This window comes from Juglans regia, chromosome 8, assembly GCF_001411555.2.
Source record: "Juglans regia cultivar Chandler chromosome 8, Walnut 2.0, whole genome shotgun sequence".
Taxonomy (NCBI): Eukaryota; Viridiplantae; Streptophyta; class Magnoliopsida; order Fagales; family Juglandaceae; genus Juglans; species Juglans regia.
In genome coordinates, this window is record NC_049908.1 from 12716095 (window position 1) to 12739093 (window position 22999).

General features: G+C 34.3%; 2 protein-coding genes across 2 annotated transcripts in view; both read left to right on the forward strand.

Moving 5' to 3' along the window:
* Positions 1–9877, forward strand: part of LOC109011046 (mediator of RNA polymerase II transcription subunit 33B-like) — a 42777-nt gene extending 32900 nt beyond the window's left edge. Inside the window, exons 4-12 of the mRNA XM_018992064.2 lie at positions 2113–2429; positions 2537–2628; positions 4196–4556; positions 4818–5028; positions 5693–5807; positions 5967–6128; positions 6934–7591; positions 8010–8216; positions 8612–9877. Coding sequence (XP_018847609.2) covers positions 2113–2429; positions 2537–2628; positions 4196–4556; positions 4818–5028; positions 5693–5807; positions 5967–6128; positions 6934–7591; positions 8010–8216; positions 8612–9732 — 3244 coding nt within the window. The 3' untranslated portion in view covers positions 9733–9877. The remainder of the gene's footprint in view (positions 1–2112; positions 2430–2536; positions 2629–4195; positions 4557–4817; positions 5029–5692; positions 5808–5966; positions 6129–6933; positions 7592–8009; positions 8217–8611) is intronic.
* Positions 9878–16824: 6947 nt separating this feature from the next.
* Positions 16825–22389, forward strand: LOC109020429 (isoamylase 2, chloroplastic). The gene is made up of 2 exons (XM_035693184.1): positions 16825–17167; positions 19382–22389. Exon 2 carries the CDS (start codon positions 19478–19480, stop codon positions 22145–22147), a length of 2670 nt encoding a protein of 889 aa, XP_035549077.1. The 5' UTR covers positions 16825–17167; positions 19382–19477; the 3' UTR covers positions 22148–22389.
* Positions 22390–22999: the final 610 nt, after the last annotated feature.

The following is a 22999-nucleotide window of genomic DNA, read 5'->3' on the forward strand; positions in this document are numbered from 1 at the left end:
AAATATTTTATATATTTATTATTTTATATAGTAATTGTATAAGTTAATTATGTAATTTTCATCTAACCAATCACCATTGACCATATGTACTTGGAGTTTGGATGATATTGCATTTTTCAATTTCATTTTCTCTATTTTTTGTTTTTAACTTCTTTATAATGATTTCTAATTCTCATGGATGGATATGGATAATTTTGATAATTTTCCCAACTTTTTTTAGGCTATTTTCAAGTACAAAATGTGCAAATAAAGTCAATAGTTTATATTAAAAAATGTAAAACTTGTGGTTTTTTTTTTTTTTGTATAATTGGGCCAAAAATACACGTTAGAGGTGATTTTGAGATTTTTGTATGTTTGGCTCATTTCACACTAGCTCGAACCGAATTGGACCGACCAGACTGATGGCTAATAGTCCGGTCTGGTCTATAGGGGTAATCGATCTGGTCCTAAAACCCCCCTATGGACTGACCGGACCGGATTGAACCGAACCGATTACTCCCCAACTGATGATACTCATCTTTTGTGAGCCGATCGAGGAACATATCCTTGATTTATGTAGTCTATTCCTATGTTTTGAAGTTGTCTCAACGTTGGCAATAAACTTGCCGTTAGACAGTACCGGTTGGAGCAGTGTATAATATTTGGTGGTTTGGCATACATCCTTGGCTGTAGTGCCATCTCTAGCCATGAAGTATCCAGAGCTTTGGGATACTTATTTGGGACAGAGCTTTGAAAAAAGATGGAATGCTGCTTAAATGTAGGGAAGAGGCTATAATTATCCAAAGATGCGCTGGTCTCCTTGATTAAAACTACTCTCTCTAATCTACCAACCTACTTATCTTTATCTCTGGAAAAAGATGGGCTGGTTAAGTGTACCACATATCCATGTTGGCGTAGCCAAATGCCTCTTCCACCTAGTTAAGTGGTCTAAGATTTGCACCCAAATCTCATCCAATTGCTTGGTTCTTAGAAATTTTCTTTTGATCAGTAGTTATTAGAAATTATTTTTGACTCAACAAATCTCTTTTGGGGAAACGGTTTTGGCAGTACACCACTAAGAGGGAAGCCTTGTGGCGGTTGGTAGTGAATGCCAAATACAGTTGCACATGGGGGGAGTTTGGTGTTCTAATGAGGTTAGTGGGGGCCTTTGGGTGGGGAAAACATCAGGAAGGTTTTGGGGATTTCTTTCGTTTTTCTAGATTTGTGGTGGGTAATTGGTCTGAAATTAGATTTTGGTAGGATATTTGGTGCGGGCATTAGCCCTTGCAGACAATCTACATGGAGTTGTTTCACTTATCCCTTAGGAAGGAGGTTTTGGTTTCAGAACACTTGCAGCTTTCAAATAATATGCCCCAATGAAATGTTACTTCTATTAGATCAGCTCATGGTTGGGAGATGGAGTTGTTCTCTTCTTTTTTAAACTGGTTATGTTCTTTTTGGTAGGTAAGAGGCAGAGATTATCATATGCTAGATATCCAAGAGTTGAAGCTTCGTGGTAAAGTCCCTTTTCGAAGCACTCATCCCTCTACTGGGCTATTCATTTTCCTGGGAATGCATTTGGAGAAACAAGGTGTCTTCAGTGGTAGCTTTCTTTGTTTGCATGGTTGCCCTAGGCAAGATTTAAATGTTGGATAATTTTTGTAAGAGGCATATTTTAGTACGAGAGTGATGATGTATGTACAAACTAAATGGGAAAATATTGATCATCTTCTGTTACATTGTGAATTGGCTAGGAGCTTATGGGAGGTAGAGGATGGTAAGTTATTGGGATGTTGGCACTTTTGAGGTAATATGCATGTTGTGCTTAATATGGTGCATTTGGCAAGAATGCGATGCCTGAACTTTTGAAGACTGTGAGAGGACAGTGTCAAAATTAAAAGCAATAATTTTCACCAATCTCTGTGCTTGGATGACTGCACACAACAGCTCCCAATTCTCCAGCCTGTTAGACTTTTGAGGAACTTTGTTGTTTTTCTTCATCCCTCTAGTTGGATGTATCTTTTGTATACTTCCTGTGAACTTGGGTTTCACCTCTTTGCACTCTTAATAAAATTTGAATTACTTGTCAGAAAAAAGAAGTTACTTGAAATGTAAGCAGTTTCCCTTTTGTAGGCCATCACATTGGGGAGGTTTCATTCAGCGACTGCAACTGCTCGCAGCAAAATCAGCAGTCTTGAGGGATTTAAAACACGTAACTGCACAGACCCTTCTGCAGTTGACATCTGATGTGCGTCAAGTTATGTCTCGAGAATGCAAAACAATGTCGGGGCGAGAGTTTCATGCTGTCATTGCTTCTGGATCTCTGACATCTGCTAACCAATCTCAGGGAATTGGTTGGTCTGCACTTTGGCTTCCTATCGATCTGTATCTGGAAGACTCTCTGGATGGATCCAACGTGACAGCAAATAGTTCTGTTGAAGTTCTTTCTGGTAGGAGTCAATCCTTGTATCCTAATGTTTATGTCGTTGATTCATCTAGAGGGGATGAGATTATAATTCTTCTATGCAGTCTTATTGAACCAGAATTACTGTTACAGGTTTAGTAAAGACTCTGCAGGCAGTTAATGGAACCACATGGCACAATACATTTTTAGGCTTATGGATTGCAGCTCTACGACTAGTACAAAGGGTAAGGACTTGTGTAACCTCATTTGTTATTTTTTGTTGGGAAAAAAAATTCTTAAGAGATATACAAACTAATCAAGTCTTTTTTCTCATCTCTTTGGGAGTGGGGTGGTTGGGGTAATACTCTCTAAGGCCTCATTTGGATAGTGAGATGATATGAGATGAGATGATCTGTGAATAGTAGTGAAATGGTTTGTGAATACTAATGAAATTGTTTGAGTTGAGATGTTTTATGGGGTTTAGGAAAATGAGAGAAAAAGGTTGAATAAAAATATTATAAAATTAAAATATTATTAGAATATTATATTTTAATATTATTTTTGTTTTGAGATTTGAAAAAGTTGAATTGTTTTTTGTGTTTTTTTTTAGAAGTTTGGGAAAGTAGTAATGATTAGATGAAAAAGTTAAAAAGTTGAAAATTTGATATTAAAAAGTGTTTGTTTGTAGTATTTGGATATTGAGATAAGATGGGGATTGAGATGAGATGGGAGTCTTTTGCCATCCAAGTCTTTTTCTCATCTCTTTGGCTGGAACAAATGTTGCATGGCTTTTTGGTGGGGGGGGTGGGTGGTGGGCGGCGGAGAACCAGGTTTTGACTATGATTCCTTGGGAGGAATCAAGACTCGGTTGGTCTGAAATCTAAATGATCTTAATGGTCTAAAATATTTTCTATGACTAGTGCTTTTAATAGGAATAAAAGCTAAAACGGAATACCTGCTTTATTTATTATAAGCAAAAGAAAATGTTGAGAGATCTTTTTTCTTTTTTGTGATAGGTAATGTTGAGAGAATTGATAAAGCTGATTGTAAAACAGTTTCATGCGACAGTAATTTAAGCTTTGGTCTGTTGACACTTTTCTCCTGTGATAACTAGGCATGCTGAACATTTGACAAAGTTGTTGTCCGCCTTATAGAAGTAGAGATTTTGAATATTTCTGATAAAGTTGTTATCCACCTTGTAATATCCATTTTGAGTGAGTATAGGTGGTGAATGGATCCCGTGTTGCTTGGGAGGTAGAAGTTCTTGCTCTTTATAATGACTGCAAGAGGCTCTAATGTACTATTGACTAGTTTTTTGTGTTAAATGTAGATTCAAGCATTTCTAGTGACCTGAGGTTGGACAAAGCCATATCTGAGTCAAAAAGACTAGTCATTGGTACGATTAGAGCCCCTAAAAATCATTCTAAAGAACAAGAACTTCTCTCTCCCAAGCAATGCAGAATCCCATTCATCACCTATACTCACTCAATTTGGGCTGTTACACATGTATTCCATGCCACCTGACATGCATGTTTAAAATTTTTGAGTCTTATAGTTTCATGAAGACGCATATTTTGGGTCCTTGTCCAGATTTTTGTGTTTTGCTGTGTCCAATACAAATTTCCAGTGTTGAAAGACATCAATTGCGACCATTTCCACAAATCTTAGTATTTGATTGATTCATACGATTGAGTCTGTGACTAGAATGCAGTTGGCTCTTAAGAAGCATCATTGTAAAGATTCCCCTATTGTCTCTGTAACTTTTCTTTTCTATATATTTACATTGATCTGCTTTATCTTTATTCTTTTTAGGAGAGAGATCCAAGTGAGGGTCCTGTCCCTCGCCTTGATACATGCTTGTGCCTGTTATTGTCTATTACGACACTTGCTGTTGCTAATATTATTGAGGAAGAGGAGTGTGAACTGATTGATGAAACCGAGCACAGCCCTACCAATCAAAGGAAACAAAAACAGGTTCTCGGAAAGCGTCGAATAGATTTAATTACCAGCTTGCAGTTATTGGGCAATCATGAGCACTTGTTGGCTCCCCCTCAGGCTGTTAGTTCAGTAGCCAATCAGGCTGCTGCCAAAGCAATAATGTTTGTTTCAGGCCTTCCAGTCGGTAATGGATACTATGAATCTATGAGTGTAAACGACATGCCCATGAACTGTTGTAAGTGATCAATACGTTTTAGCATTGGTATTTGATATTTTGATGGCTTTCAGTTTGGAGAGAAGAATATAGATGCACATTGATAAATATAACTGGGTGGTCCCTCGCATTTGTTTTAGTGCAAATCAACCTGATTGTTTATTTCTACATTCTTCCTGGATTTTTCTTTAGAAACAAAAAGATAAGGTGCACTATGCTGTTTGCATCACCTTGGTTGGACTGGATTCATGATGTCTTCTTATATTCTGTTTTTCCTTGCAGCTGGAAACATGCGACATCTAATTGTTGAGGCTTGTATTGCAAGGAATTTACTGGACACATCAGCATATTTCTGGCCAGGCTATGTTAATGCACGCTGCAACCAAGTTCCTCGGAATGTTTCTGGTCAACTGCCTGGTTGGTCATCACTGATGAAGGGGTCCCCTCTAACTCCACCATTGATCAATGCTTTGGTTGCCACTCCAGCTTCTAGGTATAATTCCAATCCCCTCTCTCTCTCATACCAACATTTGTTCGCTTTTGAGAGTTCCCCCGTGGGGGAGGGTGGGAACCGAGCTCAAGTGGTAGCATTTATTCTTTCGGCCTTCAAAAATTTACTGTCACTAGAAAGGAGATGATATGATGGTTAAAACCTACTATCCCAGTCCCAACCGTGCCTCTCCTAGAGAGATGTCTTTATGATCACAGCAGAACTTAAGCATACACAATGAGTCTAAGAATTGCCTTCCGCTCTTTATTTCGTTTAGAGCCACACACACATTATTCACGTTCATAATTAGCTGATCGCATTTGGTTTGACTAAGGCTTTGATATGCTGGGTGTGACGTTTCTCCTACATAAAAAGAAATAAAAAAAAAACTGGGTATGATGCTTCCCATAAAAGAATATGTGTACCATAACCAGTGAACACACACTTGTATATTCAAATGCATATGTTTCTTAGGAGTTCACATATATACACCCATATATATGTTTGAAGGTGGTAGCTGCTAACTAGTTATAAGTCCTGACTACAACCTGGTCTTCAGTTAAACTTTTTCTTTTTCTGGAAGCCATGTATATTAGATGCTCTTGTTTTGTGTAAATTTACCCACTTGGTAAGGCAACTGAATTTAAGCTCATGGATTTGATGCAAGCTTAGCAGAAATTGAGAAAGTATATGAGATTGCACTCAGTGGTTCTAAGGATGAGAAGATATCTGCTGCTACCATTCTATGTGGGGCATCTCTGTTTCGTGGTTGGAATGTACAGGTAATTTTGTAAGGTCATTTAGTTTGGCTTACTTCTACTTTCGTGCAAGGCAGACTACTTTTGTGCTTTATAATTTATTGCTTCCGAAGATTGTCCCTCTCCCCTCCTCTTAGAGAATCTCCATTTATTTTAGTTTGTTGTGATTTTATTCATTTGCAGGAGCACACCATTCTCTTTATCACGGTGTTGCTATCTCCTTCAGTCCCTGCAGATTACTCTGGAAGTGAAAGCCATTTGATTGACTGTGCTCCATTTCTGAATGTCCTTCTTGTCGGAATATCAACTGTGGATTGTGTTCAGATTTTCTCCTTACATGGCTTGGTAGGTTGCAGTTTAAAATTGTATAGTAACCTGGATATGTATATGGAGAGGAGGAATGTTTATCAATTAGGAGACCATATTCTTCATGTTACTGGTGGTAAAAATGGTAGCAGAGAGAAAAGAGTACTTACTACATTTCTTGATAATTGTTCGCCAAACACATCCAGGGACAACCAAACTCTGCTTCCTTACATTATAGCTACATACATGCAGGTGTGGAGCTATGCCTTTGGAGTGGCTGACCCCCTCCCCTGAAAAAACAAATTAAAAAAATAAAAACAAAAGAACAGACAAAAAAATATAGTGTTTATGCATCTCAATTCTTTTGTTATATCATTTTAATGAAAGTTTTAGTCATAAATTCATCTAGTTGTTGATAGATAATTATGGTTCTTTCCGAGGGTGAGGTGCACGGGACCGGGGTTTACTTTGCAGGGGTGGGTCTGAAGGGTCCTGCCTTGGAGAGGTTTCCCGACATAAAAAAAAAAAAAAGAAGATAATTATGGTTCTAGTTCTTTGCCAATAAATTAGACTGGTACAGCTAGTTTAGAAAGATATGCACCAAAAAGTGGATATCCATCTGTTTATTCATCAAAAACTGGATATCCATCTGTTAGTCCTATTGCCTTACCCCTGCAAGGCAAACTTCCTTCATCTGCCCCTGCATTTGCGCACACAAGTGAATAGAATTATAGAAGCTTTATCTAAACAGGACAGGATGACATATGTGGACCATACAAAGAAATAAATAACCCAATCCCTTCATGTTCTCTATGAACTGATGTTGTTTACCATTCATTGCTAGGTTCCATTGCTTGCAGGTGCATTGTTACCCATCTGTGAGGTTTTTGGGTCTCTACCGAATGTGTCATGGACCCTTACAACTGGGGAGGAACTATCTTGTCACACTGTTTTCTGCAATGCATTTACTCTTCTTCTGAAGTTATGGAGGTTTGATCATCCTCCCCTTGAGCATGTGATGGGAGATGCACCACCAGTGGGATCCCAAATGAGTCCCGAGTACATCTTATTGGTTCGGAACTTACGATTATCATCGTTTGGAAAATTACCCAGGGATCGGATGAAAACCAAAAGACTGTCTAAATTAATAACAGTTTCTTTAGAGCCTATATTCATGGATTCCTTTCCAAAATTAAAACTCTGGTACCGGCAGCATCAAGAATGTATTGCTTCCACCCTATCTGGTCTTGTACCTGGGACCCCTGTTCATCAGATTGTTGATGCACTCCTGAATATGATGTTCAGAAAAATGAATAGAGGTGGTCAGCCTTTGACTCCTACAACGTCAGGAAGCAGTAACTCATCGGCATCTGGAGTTCAAGATGCCTCTATTAGACTCGAAGTGCCTGCATGGGATATCCTTGAGGCAACTCCATTTGTGCTTGATGCTGCTCTTACAGCCTGTGCGCATGGAAGGCTCTCTCCTCGTGAACTTGCCACAGGTTATTCCCTGTTCTCTTAGAATCTTTAAATGTTTTAAAACATAAAAGCAGGCATCTATGCAGATGTGTGCAATACTAACGAGCCATAAAAAGAATTTCTCAAGGGCTTGGGAGGGATGGGGGGAAGTGTTTTCTTGATTGGTTAGAGTTTATCTGTTGCAATAACGAAAATCATAAATTAAATTTACAGGCAAAACAGTGGACCTGAATCTCTAAACCATTGACTGCCTAGTCTTGTCTTCAATGACTTTACCAATTAAAAGCCCCCCCCCCCAAAAAAAAAAAAAAACAATAGAATTTAAAAACAAAGTTTGGAAGGACCAAACCCTTGACTGCCTAATTTTGCCTTTCTCTTTGCGATATTGGAGAAAAGTTATATTCTGTTGTTAAATTTTTGATCAGCTTCCTTGAATATCAGGACTCAAAGATCTTGCTGATTTTCTTCCGGCAACTTTGGCTACCATTGCAAGCTACTTTTCAGCTGAAGTGACACGAGGCATATGGAAGCCAGCTTTTATGAATGGAACTGATTGGCCAAGCCCTGCTGCAAATTTATCCAATACTGAAAAACAGATTAAGAAAATTTTAGCTGCCACTGGTGTTGATGTCCCTAGCCTTGCCGTAGGTATTTCCTTGTTTATCTTTATCTGGATTATCATTCTTGTTGGTCAAATGCATGCCTAAGAAAATCTCCATGCACGCTGCCTCCATTGTGAAGTTCAAGTATTTTACCCCTGGTTACTTTCATCCAAGTTGGCACTTGGATCTGAACCTAATAATATATCATGTATTATGTGGTTTTTTATTTATTTAAATGGCAAACAGTTCATCAAAGATCAATAGATTATTGTAATATAGGTAAAAACCAATAATTATTGATGGACAATGATCTTCTCATGTTGATGATGCAGGAAAAAAGGATTTTTCTGAGCTTACATGCAATATAGAAACGTTTGACTAGAAATCTTGGGTTCCGTAAATCAATCTCTTGACATTAGAGCTCTACTGTTTTGTTTGCAGGTGGTAGTTCTCCGGCTTCACTTCCTTTACCCTTGGCTGCCCTAGTAAGCCTCACAATAACTTATAAACTTGATAGAGCAACTGAACGTTTCCTCACCATGGTTGGCCCGGCTTTGAATTCCCTTGGTGCTGGTTGCCCCTGGCCATGCATGCCCATCATATCCTCATTGTGGGCCCAGAAGGTAAAGCGTTGGAGTGACTTCCTTGTGTTTTCGGCTTCCGGTACTGTTTTCCACCATAGCAGTGATGCTGTTGTCCAGCTCCTTAAGAGCTGCTTCACATCCACTCTTGGGCTAAGTTCCTCCCACATTTGCAGCAATGGTGGGGTCGGTGCCCTTCTTGGTCATGGCTTTGGTTCTCACTTCTCTGGCGGAATCTCTCCAGTTGCTCCTGGAATTCTTTACTTAAGAGTGCATCGGTCTTTCAGAGACGTTATGTTCATGACAGAAGAAATTGTGTCTCTTCTAATGCTTTCTGTTAGGGAAATCGCAAGTGGTGGGTCACCTAGAGATAAGGTAGAGAAATTGAAGAAGACCAAGTATGGGATGAGATATGAGAAGGTTTCTCTTGCTGCTGCAATGACGCGTGTCAAGCTTGCGGCTTCACTTGGGGCTTCACTAGTTTGGATATCAGGTGGATCAAGTTTGGTTCAGTCTTTGATCAAGGAAACCCTACCTTCTTGGTTTCTCTCAGTCCATGGGCTAGGCCAGGAAGGTGGAGAATCTGGAGGTATGGTTGCGATGCTAGGAGGTTATGCACTTGCATATTTTGCAGTCCTTTGTGGAACATTTGCTTGGGGAGTAGACTCAGAGTTGCCAGCATCGAGACGACGGCCCAAGATACTCGGATGCCACTTAGAATTTCTTGCAAGTGCACTAGATGGGAAAATATCTCTTGGTTGTGATTGTGCCACATGGCAGGCATATGTATCAGGGTTTGTAAGCTTAATGGTGGCTTGTACACCAATGTGGGTGCTGGAGATCAATGTAGATGTGTTAAAGAGACTGAGCAAGGGATTAAGGCAGTGGAATGAGGAAGAATTGGCTCTGGCTCTGCTGGGACTTGGAGGGATAGATGCAATGGGTGCTGCAGCTGAATTGATTATTGAATGCAAGTTTTAATGGTGGCATAAGCAAAGCATGTTGCAAAAATGCCTGATAGACTTGAATATTTTGTATCCTTTATGCTACAGGTAGGGGCATTGATGTTTGAAAGATGCACTAGACTCCAGCATCCAATCCAATTATTATGTTCTTTTCTGTTCAATCATATGCCATGTAAATTCCATCTAGAAAAATAGATATCGTGCTTCTATACGTTGGAAGACCTTTTATGCTTATTTGGTTTATCTTGGCCCCAGAGAGAATGTAAAACAAAACTCATTGCATGATGCCCTTGCCAAGCATAAAGCTGTGTACATATCATGCGTTTTTTTTTTTAGTTTTTTATTTTTTTATTTTTTTTAAAGAAAAGAGGACGACACCTCCGCTTATTAAATTAATATATATATATATATAAATTAATATTTTATAGATAAATTTTATGCAAAAGTAATATTATACAAAATATTTTTTTTATATAAGTTTTATATATAATATATAATTATATGTGAAAGTTGTATATATAATATATATACTTATATATCATATATGAAATAATTTCATATTATAATTTATAATTTATAAATTATAACATAAAATGTTAATCTTAAATATGAATATTTGTAATTTGTTTGGTCATATGTTATTAATATAATTATATATAAGGTAATGTTATATAATTTATAAAATAAAAGTTTAGGTTGTGTTTGGATGTTGAAGTGAGTTGAGTTGAATTGAGTTGAGATGATAAAATATTGTTAGAATATTATTTTTTAATATTATTATTATTTTGAGATTTGAAAAAGTTAAATTGTTTATTATATTTTGTGTTGGAATTTGAAAAGTTGTAATGATGAGTTGAGAGGAGTACATCAACCAAACGAAGCCTTAATCTTAAAGATGAAAATTTAATTGATCATATGCTTTAAACATAAAAATATATATTAAATTATATTATATATAGTCTAATATATTATATAGTTATACTAATATATAAGTTTATAACTAATACTAATATATAATATAGACTAATAGTATAATATTAATACTATTATATAGTCTAATATATTATTTAGCTACATTAAATCACTATAAGTTTATAACTAATATTAAATTATTAATATATAACTATACTAATAATATAATATTAATACTATTATATAATCTAATATATTATATAGCTATACTAAATCACTATAAGTTTATTACTAATACTAATATATAACCATACTAATAGTATAATATTAATATGATTATATAGTCTAATATATTATATAGTTATACTAAATCAATATAAGTTTATAACTAATACTAATATAGTTATATTAATACTAATCACTATAACTAAATCACTGTAAGTTATTAAATGTATTACAAATATATATAAATTATAATTATCAATTTTTCAACCCATCAAAAAATCTTTTTAATTATCATTTGAAAATGAAAAATAGTACCTCATTTGGGAAACGGTGTCGTTTTCTCTCGAATAAATCCTAAAATCACTAATCCAACAACAAACTGCAAACGTCTCTACTTCTCTCTTGTCTCTGCCTCACTCTCTCATCTCTGTCTCTGTCTCTCTACAATTTGCCCCACTCAACCGGTTCGGTGCTGCCTCAATGCCTCTGCCTCACTCTCTCGTCTCTGTCTCTCTGCAATTTGCCTCACCTCTCGTCTCTCTTCCTTAACCTCACTCTCTCGTCCCTCAGCCTCACTCTCCGTCGCACATAACGAAATCGTAGCCTACCAGTGCTATCACGCCAAACCCTCGGCGTCACCTCACAGTAATTTGTTTTTGTGTTTTTTAAATTATTTTGAAATCTCAAATCTGGTAGATGGTTTTATTAGGATTTTTTAATCCAAAATTTAAGATTTTTGTGATTGGGTTTGGTTTATTAGGGTTTTGTGATTGGGTTTATGTTATTAGGGTTTTGTAAAGTTTATAACTTTGAAAAAATGGGATAATTGCATCTGGTTTGCCTCACATTTTCTGCATCTCCAATAACAAAAATATTAAAGGTTTGGTTTTGAAACCTTTATGAAACACAAAAAACATCTCTTAGCTTATGTGAACTGGGTGTCTATATATGTTGAGGTTGGTATTTGAATCATCATTTGGGGATTGATCATGTAGGCATAGGCAAGACCTTAGTAACTTACCTCAATCCTACGCATAGATTAGTAAGACGATGATTTATTCATTTTCTAGAAATGCCAGATCTTTTATGGTTATGTTTTTTCCCAGCATCCCAAATGTGTAAATATTTTTTATTTGAGCAACTCTTCTTGTGTCTAGTGTGATCATTAATAAAAAAAAGTGTGATCATTAATAAAAAAAGCAAAAAATCATCTATAAAGCATAAAAGCAAATCTGACTTGCTTTTACTTCTTTATGGTTAAATTACGTTTCAACCCCTTTTTTTTTTTTGCAAAAGTGAATACTTTATTCTTTTGAAGACCTTATTATTTCTTGATCTTGAACTCAAAATCATGACAAAAAGTGATTGCTTACAAGATTTGGGCTTGATTTCACTTGAATTTGTTTTTGTTTGGATTACTGTAGTAAATTGCAAAAGATTTTATTTAAACATTCTGATTATTATTTTAATAGATTTAGATAAAATATAACTATTCACTAAGTTATAATTCGAAAATAAGATATATTAAGAATATTTAAATAATAATATTATTAGTTCTATATATTTAAATTATTTTCTACAATATACTCAATTAGTGACACGTCTTTTCACTATATAATTATCACTGATCCCTTCAACATCCCATAAACTACTAAGGATTCGTTTGTTTTCAGAGATGAGATAAGATTAAAGTTAAAAAATTGAATAAAGTAATGTTAAAATATATTTTTTAATATTATTTTTATTTTAGAATTTGAAAAAATTAAATTGTTTATTTTATTTTATATTAAAAGTTGAAAAAATTATAATAATTAGATGAGATATTTTCTGAAAATAAATGAATCCTAAATTAGTTCAGAAAAACATCCCTTCTTCTATCACTTGATGCTTGGTTGGCCCACGTGTACGAAATAACTGCACACAATATGCTTGGTTATAATATATTTGACTATATCATATTTTATTTTAGTGAAAGTAATTTTTCAATGATTAAGCTATACAGTAGATTTGACAATACAAATGGTATAGAAAAACATGAAAGTAATGCAAGTAACGAAACATATATTAAAAAGTATACAAAATATACTTTCTACTTTTTATCTATTTTCTATTTTTTACTTTATTTAAAATGAATAAAATATATTAAAAAGTATAATATTTAAATCATATATGATATATTATAAAAATTAATATGTAAAATAGAAAAAATAGATTTTAGTTATGTATTTTAAAGGGTAGGATGAAGAATCCATTGGGAATATAGATGGTACTGTAAAATTCATCACCAAAATTCACATTTTCTGTTTTATATATTGATTTTTATAATATATCATATATCATTTAAATGTTATACTTTTTAATATATTTTATTCATTTCAAATAAAGAAATGAATATAGAATAAAAAGTAGAGAGATAAATGAATTAAATATTTATACAAGTGTAAATAGTATTTCATAGATGTAGAGATGGTACTGTAGCAAACTCAATATTAGTTATAAAATATATAATCCATTGGAGGAGCTATATTTAACTATTTCTTCAAATTTTACAAAAATATGAGTTTTATATAATCCTTTGGGAATGCTCTTATAAGAACTACTATCACATAAAAGTCTTAACATTTTTAAGTTTTAAAACATATACTCAGATTAAAAAATAAATTATTCTAAAAAAAAAAATTAAAAGATGATTTCCATTTTTTCAAATTAGCCGTATATATTTTTTCCTTTTTTTTTTATAGGAATAATTTTTACTTTTTAAGAAAAAGACTAACGGGATGTTTGGAAACAATTTTCATATAATTTATCTCATCTCATTCCATTTCATTTTCTTTTCAAACATATTCAAGCACAAAACTTTTAAACTAATCATTAATTTTTCTAAATTCTCAAATAAAAAATAAAAAATAATTCAACTTTTTTAATTCTCAAAATAAAAATTATATTAAAAAATTACATTCTAACAATATTTTAACTTTATAATATTTCCAAAACCCATTAAATACTTAATTCAAACTATCTCACTGCTATTCACAAACTATTTTACTATTATTCATAAAATTTTTTATCTCATTTCATTCTCCAAACATCTCTTAAAGGGTCCAAGTACTGCCCAATATTTGGCCACCACATATCGCCCCCACTTGGCCATGCATGGGGTGGCCTAATCTTGGGGGGCTAATACATTCTCTGCCTATTGGACACAATGCCTTCTTTACATTTATTTTTTATATATTTTTTTCTTTATGGTTTTAAAAAGATTAATTCTTTTAAAATAAGTTTGCTTATCTCAAATCTTAAAAATTATTATTTTAAAAAAGAAAAAATCTTAAAAGTTATTGCGTTGACATTAATATATGAGAAATATTAAAAAATTTGAGAATATTTTAAATTTAATGATAGTTATAAAATATTTAAATGATACAAAAAAATATATAAAGTGATATATGATATATTTTAAAAATTATTAACTAAAATAGAAAAAAATGAGTTTTGATGACATATGATGAAGAAAATAGTGTTCTTGAAAAATGATTGGATTGAAAATGAAAACAAGATTTATATTTTGGTTGAAAATTGAATTTTACTTTACATGTTTGGACACAAAAAACTTTTCTGTAAATCTCGATCAAACGGTAAGGATGGAGTAGACTATAGTGTCCTGACAAGGAAGGGAAGTACAATCAACGAACACTATCACTTCCATGTTCTCCTATCTCTGTCACTCCTTAGCCGCGCTTGGCTGGGACTACCCAAACTGTTCACGCATTCTTTATCTTCCTTTCAATTTTAGCTTCTGACACTCGGAGATTCTGATGATGTAAGTTTCACTACCTTTGTCCCTTGGTTGTGCTTGAATGTTTATTTTTGGTAAATGTGTAAATTCAAATCGAAAAATTAAAAAATCGGCTTGGACCGGACCGAACTGGTTTTATCGGTTTTGAACCGGTCCGGTCCGGAACCGATTTTTAAAATGTAAAAATTGGTCGGTTTCGATTTCGAAATTTTTTGGCCCAAACCGAACTGGACCGGACCGGTGATTAAAAAAAAATAAAAAATAATATTTTTATATATAAGTTTTATACAAAATATTTTTTATATATATTAAATATTAATATATATAAGTTTTATATATAATGTATAAATATAAAATTTTATGTGAAATTTTATATATAATATATATATTTATATATGAAATAATTTCTTAATATAATTTATAAATTATTACATAAAATGTTAATACTAAATCACTAAAAGTTTATAACTAATATTAATATATAATCTATAACTATACCAATAGTCTAATATTAATACTAATATATAGTCTAATATATTAATAAAAGTATAAAACAGTTTTTTTAAATCAAATTTTTTTTTTATAAACAAATTTTTAATGACAAATTGTGAAATTTACATTTAAAAAAAACTGAAAAACCGGACCGGACCGGATCGGAAATCGGTAACACCAGAAGTACCGGTTTAGAAGAGTAACCGGTGCGTAATCGGTTTTGAAAAATACAAAACTAGTACATACCGGTTCGATCCTAAATTTTATCCAAAACCAGACCGGACCGATTACACTCCTAATTCTTGATCTTCGGCTTTTGGGTATCAATTTTTCGATGATCTGAAGTATTTGTTCTACGTAAGGGTGTAAATTTGAACCGAAAAACTATAAAATCGGTCCGGACCGATTTTTGAAACGGTCCAGACCGGGATCGGTTCTTGTAACCGTAAAACTGGCAGGACCCGGTCCAGTCCTAGTTCCATGGTTTCCAAGACCGGACTGGCCCAGTTGGAAAAAAAACTATTATATATATATATATAAGATAATGTTATTATATTTTATAGAATAAAAATTTAATCTTAAATATGAAAATTTAATTTATCATATGCTTTAAATATAAAATATATATTTAAATTATTAATAACATTTTATTTATAGTTACACTAATATATAACTAATTATACTGATATATAATATATAGCTAAATAATCACTATACTAAATAATCACATATAAAATAATGATATAGTAATTAGTTAATACTAATTACTAATACTAAATTACTATACTAATACTATCACTATAATAAATTACTATATTAATACTATCATTATAATACTATCAATAATATAGTTATAATAAATTAAACTCACTATAACAATTAACAAATACTAATATAACAATTGACAAACTCATTATATCTATAGTTATAAACTAATATATTACGAAAACCAGTACTATAAACATAATAATTATCTATCATAAAATATGTATATCAAAGTTAAACAATAAGGAAAATAACAATATAAAAGGTAAAATAAAATATAACAATATAATCACCAATGACTCTGATACCAAAGGCGTAAATCTCAAGTAGTAAATAGATAGTAATAATATTATACTTATAAAAATAATTTTATAATTTAATGTATTAATTAAATTACGTTAATTTATAAATTTATTTTTATAAAATTGAAGATATAATAGATTAATATTATACTAAATCACTATAACTAATACTATACTATAATATTAGATATAAATCACTATAATTTTTTTTAATAGGTTAAATCACTATAACAAAATATATATAACTATATATAGTATTTGTATTTGTATAGTATATAGTATTATTATTATAGTATCACTAAGTATAATATAAAGTTAGCATTATAATATATACTATACTATATATTATATATGAGAAATGATATTTGCAGTTGTGAGCGTGCAGTCGCCGTGCAGTCGCTTTGAAAAAAGTGAATAAATAAGGGACCCACCTGAAAAGAAATTAATTTTTTAATAGTGGACCCCACTCTTTTTCAAAGTGACTGCACGGCGTTTGCGCATTCCACGACTGTATGTAGCATTACTCATTATATATATATATTATGCATATAGAATAAATTTTAGTCCCAAAGGCCAAACGGCGTCGTTTAATGGGGCTTAGTTATATCCCCCTCCCGAGTCCCCGCTCGACCATTCTGCTCTGCCTCTCGAGTCCCTGAGTACCCGCTGCCGTTTCTCACACTCAGCCCCTCTCTCACGCCGTCAACAGCCCCTCGCCGTCGACACTGGTGGTCCGTTCTGTTCTCCTCCGCCCCCCCTCTCCCCGCTCGACCATCTCTGCTCTGCCTCTCGAGTCGCCGAGTCCCCGCAGCCGTCTCTTACTCTCAGCCACTCTCTCACGCCGTCAACAGCCCCTGGCCGTCGACACTGTTGGTCCGTTCTGTTATCCTCCGCTTCCAGTTGTTCCCGAGGCTACAGAATCACAGATATTGTTTTCCCCTCTCTCGGCTAGCTAATCGGTATGTGAACATTTATATGCTTTTTAATTTTCAAAATCTTACATTTGCTTCATGAATCATTACAATGTTTCAATTCATTGCTAATTGATTCATTTCATTTAGGGTTTTTATCGAATTTACAGATTTGAGATTTAGGGTTTTTTACAGATTTTGAAATCTGATTAGCGTTTATATTTTATAGTTTTTTTTGTATAGCTCCCATCAAGCTGAATCTGTATTTTATAATTGTGGAAGGTATAATTTTATATTTTATATTTTAGGATTTAGGGTTTATATATGTTGTATAGCTGGATCGAGGATGAACATGTATAGTTCCCGATCCACCTGAAAATAGCTTGATTTCTTTCCTTTTTGTTTTTGTGGGTAATTTTGTTTGTTTGTTCATATATATCTGTAAGTAGATTTGAACTTGATAAATTTTTTTGGGTTGCATGGATGTCAATAAGTGATTCTACTGGTTTGGTTTCTTGTGTGTTCTGTGTTTTCTTGAATCATTACAATGTTTTCTTGCATTGTGTGTATTCTCCATTTGAATTTTCTGCTATTGCATTGATGATTTTTCTTTCTCTATTAATCTTTATTCTGTGTGTATTGATATAAGGAACCCAGAAGCTTTTTCTCTTGTGCTATGTAACGAGAGGCAGGGTACTTTGCCATTCTGGCTTGTCGTTGCAATTCATGTACTTGAGATTCCTTTATACTCTTGTGCTATGTAACGAGAGGCAGGGTACTTTGCCATTCTGGCTTGTCGTTGCAATTCATGTACTTGAGATTCCTTTATATCAATTTATTTGGTGTCCATTGAACTTATAAAAAAAGTCAGTTTTGGTTGATCCCTCTTTTTTTTTTTGTGTATTTTTTGTGAACTTGCATCAATATGTGCATAACTGCATATTGTAAAAACTTTAATGAGCTTCTGATTTAGGGTTTATTTTGTTGTCACAGTTTTTTTTTTATTAATATATATCAGATTTTATATTTTTATAGCAGACTTTTCTATAGCAGTTTTTTTGTTATAGCAGATTTTTGATGGCAGCAGATTTTTTACATGGGAGCAGTTTTTTTATGGCAGAATTTTTTTTATGGTAGATGATTAAAACCGAAAAACTGGACTGGAACCGGTAAAACCGGAAGTACCGGTTTTACTTCCGGTTTAGGGCGGTAACCGGTGCATAATCGGTTTTTGAAAATGCAAAACTAGTATTTGTTCTGCGCTTTAGCTTTTTTGGGCAAATTTCAACTGGGTATAATATAATTTATGTGTTTGTGAGCTTCTGATGGACTTGTTACTGATTGGATTGTCATAATTCTATTTATGACCAGTGAACAGCCTTTAGGCATTCTCAGTGGGTTGCCTATTTTTTTTTCCTCTATTATTCTTTTCAGAAATTAAATATCATATCTTGTGAAGTCACTTCAGTCATTTAAATTCCATTGATTCTGTGTAAAGTTCTTGAGGTATGATTTTAATCCCATCTTGCATTCGTATAATTCTAGTTTTCTTCTCTTTGGTTGAAGCTTTGCTGTGATGGTCCATTTAAATTCTCATGCATTTAATTTTAGTTGTCTTGGTTTGGATTTTTTTTCTCTGTACGTTTTTTTCTAGACTTGAGATTTGATGATGGCACTGTTCGTGGCCAACTTAAAATGGATTTCTCGTCAGTTTCTGGGGTGTTTAGAACATTGGATTAGATCATTGCATTTTATGTTAAGTTTAAAATGACTACTTTGAGTGTTATGGTAGCAGATAATCAAGTCTACAATGTTTGGATTATAATTTTTATCATGGAAACAATTTTGACAACATCCTATACGTCCAACTTGTGCTTCACTTTACCTATATGCGAAGTTTACTTCTGTTACTACCTGTAATTTTTCTCCAGCATCACTGATTAAGTATGGCCCTGCAGGTAAGCCATTCAAATCAAACATGATTTCTTCTGTCTGTTTCTTTCTATATCCTAACATTGTGGAAATTGGACACCATATTAATATTTGAGAAATGATATTTGCAGTCGTGGAGTGCACAAACATCACGCAATCTCTTTGAGAAAAATGAGTAAATACGAGACTCACATGAAAAAAAATAATTTTTTAATAGTGTTCAAAGCGATTGCGCTGTGTCTGCGCACTCTATGACTGTATGTAGCATTGTTCTTAATATTTTGCTTTGATCCATGTATTTGATGCTAATTTCTTTCCTTTTTTTAACAGAACAATGTTTGAGATCTAGGGGGATAATCTCCTTGTCGCTTGCAGACGATCTTATCCTGCCTTTTGGTTTGGGATTATTTGCTTTTTGGACAATAGATGGCAACTCTTTCACCATCACTTGCAATACGCCCCTGCTGTCTAACTTGTGGAGCCAGTCAATGTTCGAAATCATCCCTTGCCTATCATTACATATATAGAAACCAAATCAGATGTGGCATTGAAAACACAGATTTGGAAAGAAAGCTAATATGTGGAGAAGTTGCTAAAACTTCTTACCGGCATCTTAATTCGAAAGTTTATGCTACGTCACGAGTTTTTATCAAGGAAACAGAACAGAGAGTCACAACAATAACAGAAGTTGAAGATATGTTGAAGTCATTAACTTATTTATTTTGGACAGAAATTGGTGGTCAAGTGAAAGTTTCTGTTAGAAAGAAAAATGTCAAATATGCTGTGTATGTTGAAGTTTCATCATTGCAACTACATGGCAGTGATGATAGACTGTTATTGAGTTGGGGTATATACAGAGATGATTCATCATGTTTCATGCATCTGGATGCTCAAAGTTCGACGCCAGATGGGAGAGCCACAACCAGGGAAACCCCATTCATACAAAACACCAAGGGAAGGTTTGTGCTTGAGTTGGATTTTGAAGAAAAAAAAATTCCCTTCTATCTCTCATTTTTGTTAAAATCGTCATTAGGTTCTGATCCAAGTGGCTCAGAAATTAGAAGTCATAGGAAGACAAACTTCTGTGTGCCGGTTGGTTTTGGCAGCGGTTATCCAGCTCCTTTGGGTCTCACCTTTTCACCTGATGGTTCCATGAACTTTTCAATATTTTCAAGAAATGCAGAGAGTGTGGTATTATGCTTGTATGATGATATGACCATAGATGAACCCACTTTAGAGCTTGATCTTGATCCATACACCAATCGATCAGGTGATGTCTGGCATGCCTCACTCGAGAGTGCATGGACCTTTATGAGCTATGGTTATCGATGCAAAGGGGCTCTTACTCAGAGAAATAAAGTTAACGCTGATGCTGGGGAAATCCTTCTAGATCCATATGCTAAGATCATTGGGAATTCAATTCCTAGTAATCGTGGATCTGGGTATCTTGGACGATTATGCAAGGAACCTGCTTTTGATTGGGGAGATGATGTCCATCCTAACTTACCGATGGAAAAACTAGCGGTTTATCGTTTAAATGTGAGACACTTTACTGAGCACAAGTCTAGTCAGCTACCTAAAGATGTGGCAGGGACCTTTTCTGGTCTGACTGAGAAGCTGCAGCATTTTAAAGATCTCAGCATGAATGCTGTTTTATTGGAGCCAATTTTCTCATTCCATGAACAAAATGGACCATATTTTCCTTGTCATTTCTTCTCACCAACAAACCAATATGGACCTTCTGGGGACTCTATGTCTACTATCAATTCAATGAAGGAGATGGTGAAAAAATTGCATGCCAATGGAATAGAGGTTTTATTGGAAGTTGCTTTCACTCATACTGCTGTGGGAGGAGCACTGCAGGGTATTGATGATTTATCGTATTATTATTCTAATGGAGTTGGGGATTCAGAAGCAACCAATTCTCTAAATTGTAACTACCCCATTGTGCAACAATTGATTTTGGATAGTCTACGCTATTGGGTGACTGAGTTTCATGTTGATGGATTTTGTTTTATAAATGCTTCATCTCTGATGAGAGGGTTTCATGGAGAGCACTTGTCTCGCCCTCCTTTGGTTGAAGCAATAGCTTTTGACCCTTTTCTCTCAAAAATCAAGATCATTGCAGATTGCTGGGATCCCCATGACATGCTACCAAAGGAAACTCGTTTTCCACATTGGAAAAAATGGGCAGAAATCAATACAAAGTTTTGTAATGATGTGAGAAATTTTTGGAGGGGCGAGGGTCTTCTGAGTAGCCTGGCAACACGGCTTTGTGGGAGTGGGGACACCTTTTCAGACGGGCGAGGCCCATCATTCTCTTTTAATTTTACTGCTAGAAGTTTTGGACTCACTCTTGTGGACCTGGTCAGCTTCAGTAATACTGATGCATTAGCTTCACACTTAAGTTGGAACTGTGGGGAAGAAGGGCCTACGGACAACACCGCCGTCCTTGAAATGCGACTTAAACAAATACGTAATTTTCTATTTGTCTTATATATTTCATTGGGTGTCCCTATACTGAACATGGGAGACGAGTGTGGCCAATCTTCTGGTGGTTCCCTTGCATATGTTGATAGACAACCTTTCGATTGGAATGCTTTAAGAACAGGTTTTGGTATTCAAACTACGCAATTCATCTCATTTTTGAATTCACTCAGAACGAGGCGAAGTGACCTACTTCAGAAAAGGAGCTTCTTGAAAGAAGAAAATATTGACTGGCATGGAAATGACCAATCTCCACCTAGCTGGGAAGATCCATCCTGCAAATTTCTGGCTGTGACATTGAAGGCTGACAAAGTGGAGTGCCCCTTGAACTCCGAATCTTCACATCTAAGGGGGGATTTATTTATTGCTTTCAATGCAGCTGATCATTCAGAGAGTGTTATTCTACCCGAGCCTCCAGAAGGGATGTCATGGCGGCGTTTAGTTGACACAGCTCTTCCATTCCCAGGGTTTTTCTCAATCAATGGTGAACCCATTCCTGAGCAGATGGAGGGACTAGCTGCTTATGAGATGAAGTCTCACAGTTCTGCTCTATTTGAAGCTGGCAGCCCAAGTAACCAAACCACTCCCTCTTTCAAAATGCAAAGTTGAGCTTCATCAAATGGCATATGGAGAACACATACACTAAGAGAGAGATATTAATTAGTTTTAATATGGTTAATTTCTGTAGATGGGTTTTGGACCTGCTTTCTTCTCCTTATATGCTTTGTAAATCATTTAAAATTGTACTTTTGTATGTATGTATGTATGTATATATATATATATATTTATATATGTAAGGACAGAGATCATAAGGTTTGTGTGGTATAACATTTTTTTGTTCTTTCTTAAAATGTTTGCGATTTGTGATTTATAATTAAAAGATACAAATCAAGGTAAGATATTATAAGTGGATTGTGGATGCAGATAAACATGAAAGTATCAACATATAATACACATTCAATGATCACATATCATCATCCAAAAGATAAAACAAATTTACAATGAATGTGAGAGAAACTTTCTACATTCAAATACAAAACGCTTCTGAAAAACTCCATACTTCTATAAGAGTGAGTGAGAGAGAGACCATTAGTAATAATAACGATAAGATACCTTTATCCACTGCGTATTTACTTAGGTCCCGTTTGGATTCAAAAAGTATCTCATCTCATCATTATATTTTTTTCAAATTTCCACACAATGTTGCTAATTTTTTTCACTAAATTAACTTCGACAATGTGATGATCAGAAGTCCCTTTGGATGAAAATACTGTATATGATCCAGGAACAAACTTGTATGGTGAATTCTGGAATGCCAATACATAATCAACCTGAGTTCCATACTTGCATGTTCCTTGCACACTTGCACATCAAACCATAACTCATCAATGGGATTAATGAGAACGAGATTACGACAATATCAGTAAAAACTTGACCAGAGGAAGTCCCAACGGATTTCCC

What these genes read in the sequence shown, in the direction of transcription:
- LOC109020429 (XM_035693184.1), top strand. Translation starts at nt 19,478, where the DNA reads ATGGCAACTCTTTCACCATCACTTGCAATACGCCCCTGCTGTCTAACT.